This window comes from Pan paniscus, chromosome 10, assembly GCF_029289425.2.
Source record: "Pan paniscus chromosome 10, NHGRI_mPanPan1-v2.0_pri, whole genome shotgun sequence".
NCBI lineage: Eukaryota > Metazoa > Chordata > Mammalia > Primates > Hominidae > Pan > Pan paniscus.
The window spans coordinates 76,762,643-76,783,302 of record NC_073259.2 but is presented as its reverse complement, the minus strand read 5'-3'; the positions used below and the strand labels follow the sequence as shown (position 1 = coordinate 76,783,302).

The 20,660-nt window shown below is 43.1% G+C and overlaps 1 protein-coding gene across 3 annotated transcripts in view; it reads right to left on the bottom strand.

The window, feature by feature from the left end:
* SLC35E3 (solute carrier family 35 member E3) overlaps positions 1-18,696 on the bottom strand; it is a 29,322-nt gene extending 10,626 nt beyond the window's left edge. Inside the window, exons 1-5 of one of the 3 annotated variants that reach the window (XM_008960766.5) lie at positions 17,952-18,696; positions 16,688-16,798; positions 12,550-12,708; positions 5,483-5,565; positions 5-4,681 (exon numbers count right to left, since the gene is read on the bottom strand). In XM_008960766.5, the coding sequence (XP_008959014.1) occupies positions 4,636-4,681; positions 5,483-5,565; positions 12,550-12,708; positions 16,688-16,798; positions 17,952-18,353 (801 nt within the window). In that variant the 5' untranslated portion in view covers positions 18,354-18,696 and the 3' untranslated portion in view covers positions 5-4,635. Of the gene's footprint in view, positions 1-4; positions 4,682-5,482; positions 5,566-12,549; positions 12,709-16,687; positions 16,799-17,951 lie in introns of those variants that run through there. The other 2 variants (XM_003808716.5, XM_034936208.4) reach the window with 2 other exon arrangements.
* Between the last annotated feature and the right edge of the window lie 1,964 nt (positions 18,697-20,660).

The window sequence follows — 20,660 nt, the reverse complement described above, 5'->3', positions numbered from 1 at the left end:
GAGGTTTTTGGATAAGGATAAAAAGGAATAACAAGATAGATGTTAATATTTACACACACACTCGCACTGCATAAAACAACCCAAAAGCAGCCCATCAGATGTAAAGAACAATGGGACCAGGCGCGGTGGATCATGCCTGTAATCCCAGCACTTTGGGAAGCTGAGGTGGTGGATCACTTGAGGCTGGGAATTTGAGACCAGCCTGGCCATCATGGTGAAACCTTGTCTCTACAAAAAATACAAAAATTAGCTGGGCGTGGTGGCACATGCCTTCAATCCCAGCTACTTGGGAGCCTGAGGCACGAGAATCACTTAAACCCAGGAGGTGGAGGTTGCAGTGAGCCAAGAATGCACAACTGCACTCTAGTCCAGGCGACAGAACAAGACTGTCTAAAAAAAGAGAATAATGGGAACTTCTTAGTTTCTTCAGGTAGGTTTTAGCGACTGATTCATCAGAGACACAAGACTGCCTCAACCATTCCTACTGACCTCCAAAAAAGAAAAGGGATACAATATAAAAGGAAAGACCTTCAAACAAGGTCCGGGGAAGGTATTTTGTACAGCAATTTATAATTATGTTTTACAGTGGTGTTTCCTTGGGAAATGAAGTGAGATATGTAAGGTACCAAAGAGCTAACTTGAGTTAAGGAGGGAAAAGAGGGAGGGGGAGAGGGAGTAATACTGAGCACCAACTATACACCAAACATCATGCTGGGCGATTTACATGAAATTGTCGAAGTTAGGCATCACGTTTACCTTCACTGCAGGCTCACTCTTCCTATTTACGATTGTAGAGGCTCAGAGATTTTAAGTAACATGCCCCAGATTACAGAGCTATTAAGTAGCAGAGGTGGAGTCCAAACATGAATGGGTCTATTTAACTTGAAAGCCCATGTTCTAATCCAAAATACTGCCAGTAACATGCCACTGGATTAAGATTTTTCCAAATCATTGTTCATTTAAAAAGCAAACTAAGTACACACACACACCATTTAAAAATTACTTGTGGCCAGGCACGGTGGCTCACGCCTCTAATCCTAATCCCAGCACTTTGGGAGGCCAAGGGGCGTAGATCACCTGAGGTCAGGAGTTCGAGACCTGCTTGACCAACATGGAGAAACCCCGTCTCTACTAATAGTACAAAATTAGCCGGGCGTGGTGGTGCATGCCTGTAATACCGGCTACTCGGGAGGCTGAGGCAGGAGAATCGCTTGAACCTGGGAGGCGGAGGTTGCAGTGAGCCGAGATCACACCATTGCACTCCAGCCTGGGCAACAAGAGCGAAACTCCATCACACAGACACAGACACAGACACAGACACAGACACAGACACACACACACACACACACACACACACACACACAATTACTTATATTTAAATATAATTATTTTTTCTATATAAATGAGTACTCTCTTGTTCTTCAGATGTATGATGTTTGCCTATGTGCTTTTCCTAATTACAACACTAGAAACAGCCACCACTCTGTGCATTAGTTTCCTCACTATATAAAAGGGGTTTACCTCCCAGGGTTATTGTAAGGATTAAATAAGTTAATATACACAAAGCTTCTAGCATATAGTAAGCACCATATGTGCTAGCTATAATAACATTACCAACAGCAGTACTTATGTATCATAAACACCTGCTTGGTGCTTGACACATTCTCTCAAATACAACCACCCAACATCATAGATCGTACTTCCTCCCTTTCATACATTTCATAAGTGATCAGAGTGAGACCCTGAGAGTTCCCACACTAGTCAGGCCCACAGAGAGTGGCAGAGCTCGGTGTTCACACCTGGACCTGTCTGACCTCCAAGCCCACCTAAGCAGCCTGGAGGTTCCCGCTGGGCAGCAGCAGTGCCTCAGGAGAGCACAGGCTGCGTCACCAGGGGCATGTGGTGGCTTGATCCCATGAAGGTGACTTCCTGAGACACAGAGGATCTTCCCAAGGTTGTTGGCAATAGTCATAATGTTTTATTTTCAATTATGAGCTATCTTCATGCGCACTGGCTCTAACACTTTAAATTTCTTTACTCCTCAGCTTCTCTTTTAAGTATATTTATACTAGAAGGAAGTCAAATTTAAAGAAACTATTTATGAATCCTTTTGTAAAAGCAACAACAAAAGAGCAGTCTACATGTGGTATTTCCAGTTCTGCACTTTACTCCAGGCAGGCTGTCACCTCAACCCCAACCCACTTTACTCCAGGCAGAATGTTCTGGTCAAACCCAGTGCCCTCCACCTCACTCAGTCCCTCAATGGTGACCAGTCTCCTTGAACTTGGCCTGCCAGCGGCATCTGACACAGACACTGATCCCGCCTCCTCCTCCTTCCTCTGGTTCTGTGCCAGTCTCCTCCTTCCTTCCACCTCTGACTGCTCTTTCTCATCCTCCGCCTAGTTTCTCATCTCTCTGAATTCCAAATACTGGACTCAAACCCAACACTCAGTCTTTGGACTTATTTTCTTCTACTTGTCTGCTTGGTAATCTCAACTAGTCTCATCACTTTAAACCACAGCTTCATACTGCTCACTCCCTGTGATGCCTCCTGCTGAGACGTCACCTTTGAACCCTGACTTGTTTATCCAAAACTGAGCACCTGGCTGGGCGTGGTGGCTCACACCTGTAATCCCAGCACTTTGGAAGGCTGAGGTGGGAAGAATGCTTGAGCCCAACAGTTTGAGGTTGCAGTGAACCATGATCGCGCCACTTCACTCCAGCCTGGGTGACAGAGCAAGACCCTGTCTCAAAAACAACAACAACAAAATACTCCCCGAACTGAGCACCTTATCTTCCTCCCCAGCCCCAAACCTCCTTCTGGGTATCCTATCTTAGTTGATGGCAACTCCATTCTACCAGGTGCTCAGGTCAAAAACCATGTAAATCAGCCTTGTTTTCTCTTTCTCCACATCCAACTCGGCAGCAAAACCTGTTGGCTCTTCTTAGAAATATTTCCAGAATCCAGTCACTTCTTACTATATCCACTGCTATCATACTGGTAGCCACTATTACTTCTAAATTAGAATATCGTAGCAGTCTCCTGAGTTTCCTGTGCCTCTTTCAGTCCAGTAGTTCTCAACCATGGGTGATTCTGCTTTGTGGGCAATCTTTGGAGGCATTTTTGGTTGTCACAACTGGGCAAAGGGTATGTATGCTACTGGCATCTGGTGGTAGAGCCCAGGCCTGCTGAAAACATCCTACAGTGTACTAAACAGGCCTGCACTAAGAACCGTCTAGCCCAAAAAGTCAACAGCCCAGAGGTTGAGAAATCCTTCTTAAGTCTATTCTCAACACAGGAGTCCTGAGTGATTCTATGATTTATTTTATTTTAAAAAACTTTTTGTAGAGACAGGGTCTTACTATGTTGCCCAGACTGGTCTCGAACTCCTGGGCTCAAGGGATCCTCCTGTCTTGGCCTTCCAAAGTGTTGGAATGACAGGTGTGCCATTGTGCCCGGCCCACTGAGTGCTTCTATTAGAAAATCATGTTACTTCTCTGCTCAAAATGCTAATGGCTTCCCATCTCACTCAGTTTAATAGTCCTTACGTAAACGCCCTACTCAATTCAGTTCTGTGTTACTTCTCAGCCTACCACATTCCCTCCTTTGCTCAACCTGCTCTAACCACACAGGCTTCCTTGGTTTTTTTAGGGCCTCGCACCTGCTGTTGCCTCTGCCTGGAATGTTCTTTCCTCCTGATCTGCATGGAGCAACTGCATTTCCTTCAGGTCTTTACTCAAATGTCGTCTTCCCACTGAGGCCTTCCTGACTAGCCCTGCCTAGAACTTCAATGCTGTCTATGACATTTCACATTCTCTTCCCCGCTTTATTTTTACTCCTTGGCAGTTAACACTATCCAACACTGTATATAAATATTTAATTGTTTTCTATTTCTAGTCTTCCTCACCAGAATTCAAGCCTGTGAGAGCAAAGACTTTTGTCTATGTGGTTCATTACTGTATCCCCAGTGCCTGGCACACAGTAGATGTTCAGTATATAAATATTTTTATATCAATAACTGGTTTAGTGGGTATTCAATAACTACTTATTGAATAAATTAATGTTTTAAATCAGAGCACATATTTGGATGCCTTGATTGGGTAGTATGATGTACAAATTTGGGGACTAGACTGCATGGGTTCAAATCTGGACATCCCATTTGTCAGCTGTGTGCCTTAAGTGAGTTGGTTAACCTCTCTGTGCCTCTACTTTTTCTATAAACAAAAATGACAGACTTTACCTCACAGAGCTGCTGTGAGAATTAAATGGACTAATACATACAAAATGTTTCTAACAGTGCCTGACACAAAATAAATATTTGTTAAGTATTGGTTTTCTAAAAAACTTATCGTTGTTGTTTTTTATTGATAGTTGGCAAATATCCTACTTGTTTACTTCCTGGGGAAATTCATTTGTTGCATTTGCCTAAGGGTGGGGGCAGAGTGAAATGTGAAGAGAAACAGGATGACAAACAGAATGGTACAAATGGACAGTTGAATTTGACCTTTAACATATAACTTCATTTCTATTTTTTCTTTTTTTGGTAGAGATAGGTTCTCCCTATGTTGCCCAGGCTGGTCTCGAACTCCTGGGCTCAAGTGATCCTCCTGCCTCGGCCTCCCACAGTGTTGGAATTACAGGCGTGAGCCATGGCACCCGGCCAATGACTTCATTTCTTGACTTGAAATAATATTGAGAAAAACAGGCACACCCATATCCAAATAAGTACAAACACATACTCCATAGCCAGATGCCAGTGGCCTGAAATTATCTTTTGTTATTTGTTAACCATTCCTCTACTTTGTTACTATAAATACCTGAAAATTGTTTGAAAATCCAAACCTCCACCTCACTATTCATTCAAAAAATATTTAATCTCACTGTCTGTAAGAAATGGTACTCTGAGTTAATTTTTGTAAGGGAAAAGGTCACCTATTACATAAGAAAATTCAGAAACATTCATGACACAAAAAGCTAACCCACTTGCTCAGTTCATATTTCTTTTTTTTTTTTTTTTAAGACAGAGTCTTGCTCTGTTGCCCAGGCTGGAGTACAGTGGCACAATCTCAGCTCACTGTAACCTCCGACTCCCCAGTTCAAGCAATTCTTGTGCCTCAGCCTCCTGAGTAGCTGGGATTACAGGCGTGCACCACCTTACCCAGCTAATTTATATATTTTTTGTAGAGACGGGGTTTCACCATGTTATCCAGGCTGGTCTTGAACTCCTGGCCTTAAGCGATCCACCCGCCTCAGCCTCCTGAAGTGTTGGGATTACAGGTGTGAGCCACCACACTTGCCCCTTCAGTTCATATTTCTTTAAAATCCTTTAGTGGGTAAAGATACAGTAAAAGGCTAAAAATAACTCTCTCTACTCAATTTAGGCCATGCAATAGTTAGTGTGAGATTCAAATAAGGTAATGAATGTAAAAGTTTTGGAAAATATAAAAGACGATGCATTTCTAAGTTATATGAAAAGGATACGTGACAGGTGAAGTGTTCCCAATGATCCAATAAATTGATAAGTTCACCATGAAAGCTATTACTCCAGATAGCAGCACCATAAGCTACAAATAAACCAAAAGAACCATTAATGCAAAGCACTGCAATCATAATCATCAAGCAAAGATACATTTCATTCGGCATTTTAAAAAATTCAAATATCAACCATTAATAAATAAGATTAGAAAGAGAGGGCCGGGCGCGGTGGCTCACGCCTGTAATCCCAGCACTTTGGGAGGCCAAGGTGGGCGGATCATGAGGTCAGGAGATCGAGACCACGGTGAAACCCCGTCTCTACTAAGAATATAAAAAATTTGCTGGGCGCAGTGGCGGGCGCCTGTAGTCCCAGCTACTTGGGAGGCTGAGGCAGGAGAATGGCATGAACCTGGAAGGTGGAGCTTGCAGTGAGCCGAGATCACGCCACTGCACTCCAGCCTGGGCGACAGAGTAAGACTCCATCTCAAAAAAAAAAAAAAAAAAAAAAAAAAGAAAGAGAATTTGGGGTTGGGAGACAGTAAGAATTCCAAGTAAAAAAGCAGAATGAACAGTGTTTAGAAAAAACGTAATTTTTTCCACAAGAATCAACAAAAAATACTGCAATAACATCCTTTCTGTGATTGTGAATTTCCAGGTTCATTTTTCTTATTAATCTAAAGAAAAAGTATACATATGCATTATTATTATTGTACATCAGACAATAAAGAAAAGCAAAAAGAATATAAGGAATTCTTATAATCCCAACCACCCACACATTAACATCTCGGCATACCTCCTTCGAGATCTTTTTCTTTTTTTTTTGAGACGGAGTTTCACTCTGTCACCCAGTCTGGAGTGCAGTGGCACGATCTGGGCTCACTGCAACCTCCACCCTCCAGATTCAAATGATTCTCCTTCCTCAGCCTCCTGAGTAGCTGGGACTACAGGCGCCTGCCACCGCGCCCGGCTAATTTTTTGTATTTTTAGTAAAGATGGGTTTCACCATCTTGGCCAGGCTGGTCTTGAACTCCTGACCTCATGATCCACCCACCTCGGCCTCCCAAAGTGCTGGGATTACAGGTGTGAGCCACTGCGCCCGGCCGAGATCTTTTTCTATTAAATTGCTCATTTTTATTCTTTTTTTTTTTGAGATGGAGTCTCACTCTGTCGCCTAGTCTAGAGTGCAGTGGCGCAATCTTGCATCACTGCAACTTCTGCCTCCCAGGTTCAAGTGATTCTTCTGCCTCAGCCTCCCCAGTAGCTGGGATTATAGGCCCATGCCACCACACCCACCTAATTTTTTTTGTATTTTTTGGTAGAGATGGGGTTTCACCATGTTGGCCAGGCTGGTCTCGAACTCCTGACCTCAGGTGATCTGCACCCCTTGGCCTCCCAAAGTGCTGGGATTACAGGCCTGAGCCACTGCACCTGGCCTCATTGTTATTCTTATTTAACTCAATAAGCATTCATTGGATATCTACAAAGTTAGGCCAGGCCTTCTGAGGAACGCAATATGTACAAAGTTCCTGCCCTCAAAGAGCTTAGAAACTACTTGAGGACATAATAAAAATCATGATGATCACAGCTTACATAACACTTATTATGCACCAATAATTGTTCTGTTTTACATGTATTCACTTATTTAATTTTCACATACATCCACAAAGTAGTTGTAAAAATATTATTCCTTTTTATAGATAACTTGGCTGGGCACAGGGGGACAAATGGGTTGGACCACTATATACCCATACAAAGTTCTGTTCAAATCTATCCCATGATTTTATCCAAAAAGTTATAGAATCATTTTGTTTCTGAATTTAGATAAAATGATATTCATGATATAAACTATTAAGAAGTTTAAGTTCCAAAGAAAACTTAAACTTGATACTTGGCACATCATTAAAAACACAATTACTCTACTTTGTTAGGGTCTTTGTTACGGACTTTGAAGAATATAAAGAAGCTAGTTCCACGTTGAAGAGGAGTGGTAAGAGTGGGCATCCTTGTCTTGTTCCAGTTCTCAGAGGGAATGCTTTCAACTTTTCCCCATTCAGTATTATGTTGGCTGAGGGTCTGTCATAGACGGCTTTTATTAAATTAAGGTATGTCCTTTGTATGCCGATTTTGCCAAGGGTTTTAATCATAAAGCGATGCTGAATTTTGTCAAATGCTCTTTCTGCATCTATTGAGATGATCATGCCTTTATTTATTTATTTATTTATTTATTTGGAGTCTCACTCTGTCGCCCAGGCTGGAGTGCAGTGGCACGATCTCGGCTCACTGCAAGCTCCGCCTCGCGGGTTCACGCCAGTCTCCCGCCTCAGCGTCCCAAGTAGCTGAGACTACAGGCACCCGCCACCACACCCAGCTAATTTTGTTTTTGTATTTTTAGTAGAGACGGGGTTTCACCGTGTTAGCCAGGATGGTCTCGGCTAGTCTCAATCTCCTGACTTCGTGATCCGCCCGCCCTGACCTCCCAAAGTGCTGGGATTACAAGGGTGAGCCACTGCGCCTGGCCGATCATGTGATTTCTGTTTTTAATTCTGTTTACACAGTGTATCACATTTATTGACTTTTGTATGTTAAACCATCCCCACATCCCTGGTATGAAACCCACTTGATCATGGTGGATTATCTTTTTGATACGTCGTTAGATTCAGTTAGCTAGTATTTTGTTAGGGATTTTAGCATCTATGTTCATCAAGGATATTGGTCTTTAGTTTTCTTTTTTGGTTGTGTCCTTTCCTGGTTTTGGTATTAGGGTAATGCTGGCTTCATATGGAAAAAAAAAAAAAAAGTTGAGTTGACACAATGCTCTACTTTGAGTCAAGGATGCCTCCTAGGGACATTAAGGAATGAAGATGACTTTCCTTCACACTAAATGGCCTCAGCCTGCTGTGGTCTTGGTTTCTTTGCCTTTTTTTTTTTTTTTTTAATGGCTTTTCTGCTGCTGTCCTCATTTTAAAATCTGTTAGAAGGCTACGAAAAAAATCCTCTCTCCTTGTAGTATAAGGTCTCTAGGCTGCAATGGTTTGAAACCAGATAACCAGGATGGCTAGGACTTTTGCAAAGTGGAAATATTATCTGATAGATGGTCCAATGACCTCTACTTTAGAAAAAAAGTGTATATGGTAAAATATATAAATTTGAAACAACTACTGGTCTACTTAGGGGAAGCAGAGCGGAGCACTGGAGAACACAGACTTTGGACCCAGAAGGCATGTATCCAAATTGTGTTTCGGCTTATTAGCTGTGGGATTGCGAGCCAGTTACTAACTCTTTATCTCTCGGTTTCCTTATCAGTAAAAATAATAACAATGGTAATATAGTTTGGATGTTTGTTCCCTCCAAATCTCATGTTGAAATTTGATCACCAATGTTGGAAGTGAGGCCTAGTAGAAGGTGTTTGGGTTATGGGGCTGGATCCCTCATGAATGGCTTGGTGCCCTCCCCAGGGTAATGAGTGAGTTCTTGCTCTATTAGTTCTCATGAGAGCTAGCTGTTTAAAAGAGACTGGCATTTCCTCCCCTCTCTCTCTTGCTCCCTCTCTCGCCATGTGACATGCCTGCTCCCCCTTCACCTTCCACCATGACTGTAAGCTTCCTGAGGCCCTCACTAGAAGTAGATGCCAGCACTAATGCTTCTTGTACTGTCTGCAGAACCATAAGCCAAAATAAACCTCTTTTCTTTATAAATTACTCAGTCTCAGGTATGCTTTTATAACATCATAAAATGGACTAATACAAATAGTATTAGTATAGCATCAACCTAATAAAGTTATGAAGATTAAATAAGTTAATATTTACATAGTGCTTTGAATAGTGCTGGGAACAGACTAAGGGCTATATAGGTGCTTGATAAATTGATGCGACCAACAAAAAAGATATTCCCACTGACTGTGTTCCAAGAGTTGTGGGAACTCTTGTGGGAAGCAGGAATTCCTGATAAGTAAGGTATTATGGACTGAATGTTTGTGTCCCCCCAAAATTCCTATGTTGAAATCCTTACCCGCAAGGTGATGGTATTGGGAGGTGGGGCCTTTGGGAGGTGACTATGGCATAAGGGCAGAGCCTTCATGAATGGGATTAGTCCCTATGATAAGAAGAGATACAAGAGAGCTTGCTTCTCCTCTTCCTTGTTGTCAGATGAGGATATGGCAAGAAGACTGCCATCTATAAAGCAGGAAAAGAGCCTTCACCAAGAACCCAACCATACTGGCAGCCTGTTCTCAGACTTCCAGACTTCAGAACTGTGAGAAATGAGTATTTGTTGTTTAAGCCACCCAGTCCATTGTAGTTTTGTTATAGCAGCCTGAACTGACTAAGACATAGGAGGATTATACCTTCTAACTTAAAATGTCCCCAAAGCATTAGTCCCAGCTGCTTGGGAGGCTGAGGTTGGGGGGATCACTTGAGCTCAGGAGCTTGAGGCCAGCTTGGGCAACATAGCCAGACCCTGTCTCTAAAAAATAAAAGTCCCCAAAATACATATGCCCTTGATTTGCCAATTCCACTCCTGGGACTCATTTCCATAGGAAAAAAGTTATCAGTACATGAGAACACATGATGTACAAGGATGTTTATCACAATATTGTTCATAGTGGTAAAGAACTGGGAAAAAAGTGAATATGCAGAGGGGCTATTACACAGACACCGGCTGGGCGCGGCAGCTCACGCCTGTAATCCCAGCACTTTGGGAGGCCGAGGTGGGTGGATCACTTGAGGTCAGGAGGTCAAGACCAGCCTGGCCAACATGGTGAAACCCTGTCTCTACCAAAAATACAAAAAAATTAGCCAGGCATGGTGGCGCACACCTGTAATTCCAGCTACTCGGGAGGCTGAGGCACAAGAATCACTTGAACCCAGGAGGTGGAGGTTGCAGTGAACAGAGATCACGCCACTGCACTACAGCCTGGGTGACAGAGTGAGACTCTGACTCAAAACAAAACAAAACAAAACAAAAACAACAACAACAACAAAATAGACCCTGGAAAGAATGCTTTGGAGAGATTTTTAGGAGATATTATTAAGTCAGAAAAGCAAGATACAGAAAAGCATATGTAATAGGATTCCATTTTTGTCAAAGAAACAGATGTGGCTGGACACGGTGGCTCATGACTGTAATCCCAGCACTTTGGGAGGCCGAGGCGGGTGGATCACGGGGTCAAGAGATTGAGACCATCCTGGCCAAGATGGTGAAACCCCATCTCTACTGAAAATACAAAAATTAGCTGGGCGTGGTGGTGTGCGCCTATAGTCCCAGCTAGGGTCTGAGGCAGGAGAACCGCTTGAACCCGGGAGGCGGAGTTTGCAGTGAGCCAAGAATTGCACCACTGCACTCCAGCCTGGGCGACAGAGTGAGACTCCATCTCAAAAAAAAGAAAAAAAAAAAAGAAAAGAAATAGATGTTTAATTGGGGTGTGTGTGTGTGTGTGTGTGTGTGTATGGATATATACGGCATGGAGAAAAATATGGAAGAACAAGCACTTAGGAAGTTAACATGACTTCAAGGGGCACGGATTAGGGGGTAATGGAATGTGGAAGATTAGGGGGTAATGGAATGTGGAAGAGTGTGTGGCTAGGAAGGCTGGGGAAAAGGAATCTGCAATAAAAACAGCATCTATGATATCATTCCATATCTAAAATTATACACACATGCATGTGTACCTATGTGTTTATACAAAAGAGATCCATGAAATGATCCTCACCAAAATGGTAAAGGTAATTACCTTAGTGTGATAGGGTTCCAGGGGCCCTTCACTTTCTTCTGTTGTTGTTGTTTTGGTTTGGTTTTTTTTTTGAGACAGGGTCTCACTCTGTTGCCCAGGCTGAAATGCAGTGGTGCTATCTTGGCTCACTGCAGCCTCAACCTCCTGGGCTCAAGTGATCCTCCCACCCCAGCCTCCCAAGTAGCTGGGACCGCAGGCATGTGCCACCATGCCTGGCTTTTTTATTTATTTATTTTTTTTCTGAGACAGAGTCTTGCTCTGTGGCCCAGGCTGGAGTGCAGTGGCACAATCTTGGCTCATTGCAACCTCCACCTCCCAGGATCAAGCAAATCTCATGCCTCAGCTTCCTGAGTAGCTGGGATTACAGGGAGCATGCCATCACACTTAGCTAATTCTTTTTTTTTTTTTTTTTTTGAGACAGAGGTGTGATCCCAGCTCACTGCACCTCCACCTCACGGGTTCAAGTGATTTTTGTGCCTCAGCCTCCTTGAGTAGCTGGGATTATAGGTGTGTGCCACCACGCCTGGCTTATTTTTGTATTTTTAGTAGAGATGGGGTTTTGCCATGTTGGCCAGGCTGGTCTTGAACTCCTGACCTCAGGTGATTTGCCTGCCTTGGTCTCCCAAAGTGCTGGGATTACAGGCATGAGCCACCGCACCCAGCCTCAGCTAATTTTTTTGTATTTTTAGTAAAGACTGGGTTTTGCCATGTTGGCCAGGCTGGTCTTGAACTCCTGAGCTCAAGTGATCCACCCGCCTCAGCCTCCCAAAGTCCCAGGATTACAGGCATGAGCCACCACACCCTGCCCATTTTTTAATTTTTTGTAGAGATGAGGTCTTCCTATGTTGCCCAGGCTGGTCTAAAACTCCTGGGCTCAAACGATCTGCCCAGCTCATCCTCCCAAAGTGCTGGGATTACAGGAGTGAGCCACTGTGCCTGGCCCCTTCACTTTCTTTATATTTTTACGTATGTTCAAAACCGATATAGTGATTATAAAGCTATGTTTTCATTGTAAAAAAATTTAACTTAATCTAAATGTCCAAATTATTTGTGGGCTCTAGCTTGACATGGTCAGAACAGTAACCAGGCATCGGAAGACATTAATTGTAGTTCTGCTTTTGCCACTGAGTAGCTGCCTCACTCTAGACAAGTCCCTTCACCTTTGTGTGCCTCAATTTCTTCATCTGAAAAAGAATCCTTACCTTACCTCCTTTTATGGTGATTATGATGATAAATGTGAGAATGGATCGGACATAGTGCTCTGAAAACTAAAAATTACATTAATAATGGAGGAGTTATTATTATACTGTTTCTTAGATATCAAAACAATTCAATTCGAACTTACCAAAGCGGAAACTGACCAGGGACCAAATATTCCTCCTTCTCCAAACACTGGCTCAAAGAAGGGCACAGCAACCAGCAACATGGCAGATGACATCGGAGCCTGGTAGTACAGCAGCTGCATTGAGTTTACTTGTAATTCATGCTGTTTGGCTCCTACCCACTGAAAATTAGGAGATAAAACATGTCTGGCACAAAAGAAATAGTATCACATAATCAAAGATGCGACAACTAGAGTCACAAAGATGGGAATGTGGGGTATAGACTAGGGGAAGATAAAATGTCTAATTATTCTACAAGATTTCAAAGACCAGTAAGCTATATGAATGCCCTTTAAGCACCATGGATGAAAATAGCTCTATAAATTTAATTTCTGATAATCTAGCTTCTTCTCAATTCTTAGAAGGAGGATAAAAGTCCTCTATTTCCTTCTACCTGATCCTAGTAAATAGGGAAAAATAAATGCATATAAGGGCCTACAAGGATGGGAAAATAAGGGAGAAATAGAAATTCAGGTGATTAGGAATACAGATGCAGTGTTGGACTTCATTTCTTTCTAAAAATGGCAAAATTTTAAAAATGGAAGACCGGGGCCAGGAGCAGTGGCTGACACCTGTAATCCCAGTACTTTGGGAGGCCAAGGCAGGCAGATAACCTGAGGTCAGGAGTTCGAGACCAGCCTGGCCAACATGGTGAAACCCTATCTCTACTAAAAATACAATTAGCTGGGCGTGGTGGCGGGCGCCTGTGGTCCCAGCTACTCGGGAGGCTGAGCAGGAGAATCGCTTGAACCAAGGAGGCGGAGGTTGCAGTGAGCCGAGATCGCGCCACTGCACTCCAGCCTCAGTGATAGAGTGAGACTCTGTCTAAAAAAAAAAAAACAAAGGAAGACAGAGGTTGGGGGGACACGATGACAATGGGGCATGGGGGCAGGTTAGAGATGGCTGCCAATGTGTGTGGCTTGAAAAGGTATGTGGTCTCGTCAGTTGCTTTGGAAAACCCAATCAATGGTAGAAGAGATTTTCCTCTCTCTGGATGACTTTTCTGTGGATACTATTCCTCATCCCCCACCAATACACCTAGATACACTGGATAATCACTAACCCTAAAATACCATACCATTCAGTAGAAACAACATCTCAAGACCTCAAATCCCATTCGTCCACAAAATACTTCACAAATATAACTGAAAAAGAGGCTTTGAAGAAGATTTAACAGGACTGTTTGGATCAGATCTGGCAAGAACAGCTAGGCTTTTGAATGACTTCTACATACTTCTTGTTCCTGTAGGTCTGGGTATCTTGTTACATAAACTCTAAGTCTATAGAAATCCATCAAGACAAAAATAGAAGAGCAGGGAATTTGAACCATACTCCTGCCAGCTTTAACTAAGAGTCCTCTGTGAATATGAAGGACAAAGAACTGATTCTTCTGCTGCCTGCTCCTTGGGGCACAGCAGCAAGCAAAAACGGATACAGAGGGTGTGTGCTCACCTGCCTTTCCTTTTGCAGCCTCTTCAGGCAGCCGCGTGTCTTCGCCACAGGACTGCCTGGAACAGCAGGGGCTCTCAGGCCTCCACTGTCCCTCAATGCAGCACAGCCTGGCTCCTGCCACCACCCCTCTAATGCTCTCCTAAGGGCACTATGATCTCCATGGACATGTCCAGACTCCCTGTGGCCCTTCCTGCGAGCCCTCTTTGCAGAACCTGCAAGTTTTGCTTGGAAGAACTACCCTCTGGTTTGTACTCCTCCCTCACTGCCTCCTGCACTTAACAGTTTTTAAGGCAGATGCCTGCCTTCCTCTTTCATCGCCCTGACTGATGTCTTTTACTATTTGCTGAGATCTACTGCTCTTTCCTCATGGCTTGAGCATCCTTAACCTTATATTGGCCAGTCTCCTGGCCATCTCTACTTATATAATCTGCAGGAACTTGTTTAAAATCAACTGGTGCCTTTTTTCTACAAATGGGCTCCTCTTGTGTGTTTCCAATAATTGATGATATAATCTCCCTCAGGGATCAGAGCCTTACTTTCCTCACTCTCACATTCAGTCAGGTTCTCCTATGTTCCCCAAAACGCCCCTGGAGTGCCTTTTAACCTTTCCCTGTCCATTCCCACCGCCCTAGCCCAGGCCCTTCCTGCCTGTCCTGTGAAGTACAGGTAGGTTCCTGACTGCTCTGCCTTTTACCCTTCCTTCCCTCTTACCCACCCTTCATTGCCATCAGTTACTTTTCTAAAGACAGGGGAATGATCAAGTCAGTCCCTGTCTGAACTCCTCTCCTGGTGCGTGCTCAATAAAGATATACTTCCTTAGCATGGCTTCACGACCCTGACATCTGGTCTCACTCACTCCTCAGCCTTGTCTTCTCACAATGCACCTACTGCCTAGCCTCACCAAACAAATCAAGTTCTCCAAAAATGCTCCAGACTTCCACACACACTGCAAGGAAAAGACCAGCTGTCCTTCCCTGCTGAGCTCATTTCTGTGTGCCCTTCAATTTAAATTGTTAACTTTTCCGTAAAGTCTTACCTCACTGCCCCTCTTTTAGAGCTGCCACTTCCTCCTTGGTGTTCCTCAGAATTTTCCTCCTACCTTGGGGTACATATGCTACTGTGACCAGCTGTCTCCTTGTGTTTCTACACTGCTGGACTGTAGCTGCTTTTCATCTTTGTATCCTCAAGGGTGAACATAATGCAGAAAAGATGTCTGCTGAATGAATGAATGAGTCAACCATCTTTCTACAACTCAAGCTAATAGCTGGTCACTTGTCTTTTAACTCCTTTTAATGTCTCCAGCAGTATAAGAGAAACAACATAGAAATTATCCCAAGATACTGTGGGCAGATACAACTTTCTTTAAGAGGAATGTTTTGGGAATATACCTATTTTGTAATAGTAGATTTACCATTTACTGATAAGAAACTGTCCATTAATCTACAATCATTCCTTGGTCAATCTCATGTCAAATATCTACCTTAGGGATATAGAATCCTTTGATTCTAATCTATAGCAATTTTGAGACTTGTGTGAACAAAAATGGTCATAGTGACAGAGATGGTGAGTACTCTGAATCTATTACGTATAAGGAGTACAATTGCTTGCTCTGTTTAATAAATTGCCTATACTCGGCAAAAACAAGTCCATTTAACAAGAAAGATGAATAGGAATGTTCACTAGCCTCTTCTTTTATTTAAACTGCTTCTCTGCCACTAGAAAATGTATTTCACTGCAGAATATTTTCAAACACTGTCTCTGACATGATCACTACTAGAATGTTTAAGATGCCAGGGCTCTATTACTGAACTCCTAAAATTTCAAACAAGAATGCTTTAGTTTAATAACCAGTGGATGTTTGTGAAAAAAATAAAATTGGTTACACATTTTGGCTTTGATTCCCCATGCAGGCACACCCAGAATTTCCAGACCAAGGTTTTCAGTATAGAGAGAATACTGTTTCACTGTCCCCTACAGCAAGTTATTTTTTCTCCACTAAATAAGAATCAAAAACCATACTTGTTAGGATTTTATGGTAATGAAGTAAGTGAATCCATGAACATATTTTTAATGAATATCTGCTATAGGCAAGGCACTGCGCTTGCACAAATGGAAAAATATTCATTAATATAAATTACTCTATATTAATATAGAGTATAATATTATAATAATCTATATTAGACACATTATTAAAAGCCAATAAACAACTTGTAACAGCAGTATAATTTTTGAGGCAAAAACATCTAAAAATCTGAAATTTTTCATTACTGTTCAGATTTCTGGAAGTATACTCACTCCTTCACAACAATGTTAAAAGTAAAGAGTAAACAGAAAACATAACAAACTTAGGAAGTAAAAAGTCTTACTAGGTATTCTGTAAAGATTTCCCAGAAAATAACTTCACCCCAAGCTGAGACTGTTAAGCATGGATATTATACACTTACAAACAGGTAGGTATTTGGTGAGCATCACACACCCAAGTTTCTCTGTCTCCTTTCTTCTCTTCACCTTGAGTCAGACAACTTATGCAATTACGCTTTCTTCCCAACAGTCTATTGTCTCTATACTGTATTTTCTAAACCTTGGAATACAGCTTCAAAATTTATGAAATCTGCTAAAAAGGCACATAAAGAAAAAAAAATTACCAACCACTTGATAAAGGGATGTAACTAAAACACCAAGAGCAGCAAACACCATTCCAAGGAAATTAAACTTCACATCGTAATAAGAATTTAGGATTACACCTAAAGTTATAGGAATCTGTAACGAAAAAGAGGTAAATGTTGTTCAGATTAAATTCAAGAGACAAAAATTTAGTATTCCTTTCACAATGTCTTACAAGGCTAATGATAAACACATAACTGGGAAACAATGAACCTGTATAAATGTTTTCTGTTTTGACTTGGGAAAACTAGTTGTTAATCCTATTTCCTAAACGTGAAATATGACAAATCTATATTGATATTCACATTTAATTCCATTTTAAATTTGTGGTAAATATATTGCACTTTGCAAGAAAATACCACATGAATACAAAGGTGAGTAAATGGATCCCCAAACTAGTGTCTAAACAGCATAAGCATAAATATAAAACAATAAAAGCATAAAGACCTTAAATATAAGACCAGGCACGGTGGCTCACGACTGTAACCCCAGCGCTTTCGGAGGCCAAGGCGGGCAGATCACCTGAGGTCAGAGTTCGAGACCAGCCTGATTAACATGGAGAAACCCCGTCTCTACTAAAAATACAAAATTAGCCGGGCGTGGTGGCGCATGCCTGTAATCCCAGCTACTCGGGAGGCTGAGGCAGGAGAATCGCTTAAACCCAGGAGGCGGAGGTTGCGGTGAGCCGAGATCGTGCCATTGCACTCCAGCCTGGGCAACAAGAGTGAAATTCCGTCTCAAAAAGAAAAAAAGAAAAGAAAAAGACCTTAAATATAATAAGTTACTAAGTGCTAAAATTGAGTCCACCTCCTTTTATTTAAAGATGCAGACAGCTCTAAAGTACGGTGCTGCAGACGTTTTGAGACCTACTTTATGCTACATCTTTTCACGTTTCATCATACACGATTTGATTCCCCTGGGGGAGAAAGGCTGTTTTTGTTTGAGCTTTTGCAGATATTCTGATAACACTGGACTGTACCACCCAATACAGCTTTTTTTCTTATCGATCACAGCATTTAACGATTTCCATCAAATGGCAGCTACTAAAATTCACACATGCCCACTCTTCTGGGCTGACAAGATGGCCTTTTCTCCCTCCCCAAAATAAGCCTAAAAGTTCACATGCCCACAGATGACTCATTTGTGGATTTCAAGATGAAGGGAAAGACCAGTGTGCGTTCGAATTTCCCGGGGCCAGTGCAGGAGGTGGGTCGGGAGAGCGGCGCCTTGGGAAGCTGAAGCTACTCACCAGCGTGAGCTGGATTCTGGTGGAGAAGGTTTTCTGGTAGCAGAAGGTCTGGATGGCTATGATCACCGGCGTGGTCATGGCCTTGGCCAGCTGATAGGTGCCTATGGTGTTGTTCTGCAGAGAAAGGTTAGTGAAGACCACAAAGCCACAGAAGCTGAGGGCCAGGAGGAGGAGCCTGGAGGGCGGCAGACTTTTGGGGGCAAAGATGTCCAGCTTCTGGCAGATATACAAGCCCAGCCAGGTGACCACGAAGTGCACCAGGGTCAGGCTCATGTTGGGGAAGCCGTGGTGCACATAAATCCATTTGTTGAGGAACACAATGCAGATGGACACCAGCAGGTTGAACAGGAGCCCGGCGGCGATTCGCCAGTGGCCCCGCACTCGGTCCACCAGCAATGCCATGATCCCCGCGAAGCTGGGGCCGTCTAGCCTCGGAAGGGGCGCCGGGCCTGTCTCCGGCTGCCCTTCTACTCCACCGCTGCGTCCTCGCAGACGCCGACCTCACCGTCTGACCCAGGAGTGGCATGCACAGATCAACCCCGGGCGAGTAGCACTCTTAACAGAGGACACACACCCCGCCGCCGCCCTGTAAGCCAGCTAGGACGCCGCAGCACGTCCCAAGCCCCGCTCATCTCCGCCCGCAGCCACGTGACTCGGGGCTCCAGTGCTTCCGCCCCCGAGCCGCTGGCTGAACGGCCGCTACCCTGCGCAGGCGCGCTGAGCCTTGGGCGCGCGACGCTTGCGTCTTTGGGTCCTATCCTCTGGGTCCCCGACCCCCTTGGTCACCTAACGCCTACCTGACTGGACCAATCTAGGACCCCTTTCTTGATGTTTGTTTCCTGTGTGTCATTGACCCGATTTGCTAGACAACTTCTCTCTGGCTGTGCAGACACTGTTAGCCAATTTTACGTATTAAATGCTGAGCAAATTTAGCCCTCGCCAGAGGGGGGAAAGAACTTATTGAAAGCATGTTTTTATTTTTTATTTTTGGAAAAAGACATTCAAAATTTACTTTCCAACAGACAGCATCATCGGGTATAACTACGAGGGTTTCTCCTTAGATCATACATTCACAAAGCATTATTAGCTCAACAGTGAGAAAATGTGTTCTCTAAAGATGTCCCCTTGACAATGTAAACGAGTGCTACTGTGTTCACTTACAACTCGAGAAAAAAACGTACAACCTGGCAAAACTGTATATATATACAGCTGTCTCTAGGGGTGCATACAAATATATATATATGTTTTGGATCAGGTCAGGTGCAATGACTAAGAGATAGAACTTTGAGTAACAGTCTTGATCGACAGTAAGGTCCTTCACACAGAAGTCAGGTTCTTCCTTTCTCCTTCCTCCTTAAGTCGATAAAGAAAGATTATATACTGTAGATATTACAGGTACAAAAGGAGATTTTTAAAAAAGGAATCACAAAAACATCTTGAATGTCCAGCTGTTCCTGCCAATACATCAATTCTTAGTTTTAAGACAGAGTCTAGGATTAATTCAGCAGTCATAAAATTAAAAAGAGAGACTGTGGTACAAAAAATTTAAAATAAATGAGGAAGTAGGGCATGGTGGCGTGGGCCTGTAGTCCCAGCTATTTGAGAGACTGACGTGGGAGGATTGCTTGAGCCCAGGAGTTGGAAGCCAGGATGGGCAACATAGTGAGACCCCCATCTCTAAATTAAATAAATAAATGAGGTAGGGAAATTAAAACTTTCACACCCAGGACATGCCTGTTCCAACTCTGTAGCCTTCATGCAATGCTCAAGGAAAAAGTCTTCATAATTCCTTGGCATAAGTCACACCAAGAAAAGTTTTTAAAACTTAGTATGCGAACCTGTGATAGGCAACACGCCCTTCCCTGAGTTTCCTCTCTAGAATGAAAACCCAGTTCTTCAACAGTAGGCACTGAGGAACTAAATTAAGTTGCCTGAAATTTCCCACTCAGGTGCCCACCACTTCTGGTGTTCAGGAAGAGAGGCATTTGGGAATTGTGAGGAGCACATTGGCACTCTTGGGGCTCCAACTGAACTGTATTTAAATAAGCAGCAACACACACATTGACTCCCTAAGGACTCAAAGGAGTCCAATTGGCCAGGTGCAGTGGCTTATGCCTGTAATCCCAGCACTTTGAGAGATCGAGGCGAGTGGATCACTTGAGGTCAAGTTTGAGACCAGCCTGGCCAACATGGCAAAACCCCGTCTCTACTAAAAATACAAAAATTAGCCAGGCGTGGTGGCAGGCGCCTGTAATCCCAGCTACTAGGGAGGCTGAGGCAGGAGAATCACTTGAACCCAGGAGACGGAGGTTTGCAGTGAGATATCATGCCACTGCACTCTGGCCTGGGAGACAGAGCAAGACCATGTCTCGAAAATAAATAAATAAATAAATAAATAAATAAATAAATAAATATTAAAAATAAGTCCATTTGAGGGCATCCTAATTAAGAGTCTAAGGTTGAAGGAATTTTGTAATTCCACAACCTTAGTGGGTTTCTGTGCTGTGTTTTTTAAAGGACATTCAAAAAACAAGGCACAACAAAAGACAAATACAGAGTGGGGGGCATGCAAAACAAGTTCCTAAATAGATGACAGACCTTATCCATTTACCCACATACGGTTACGATGGAAGCATACAATATTCCTCCTCCTCATTTAGGCTAAGTAGTTTTCCCACTGTTGTTCAACAAATAGGTAACAGTCTTTGG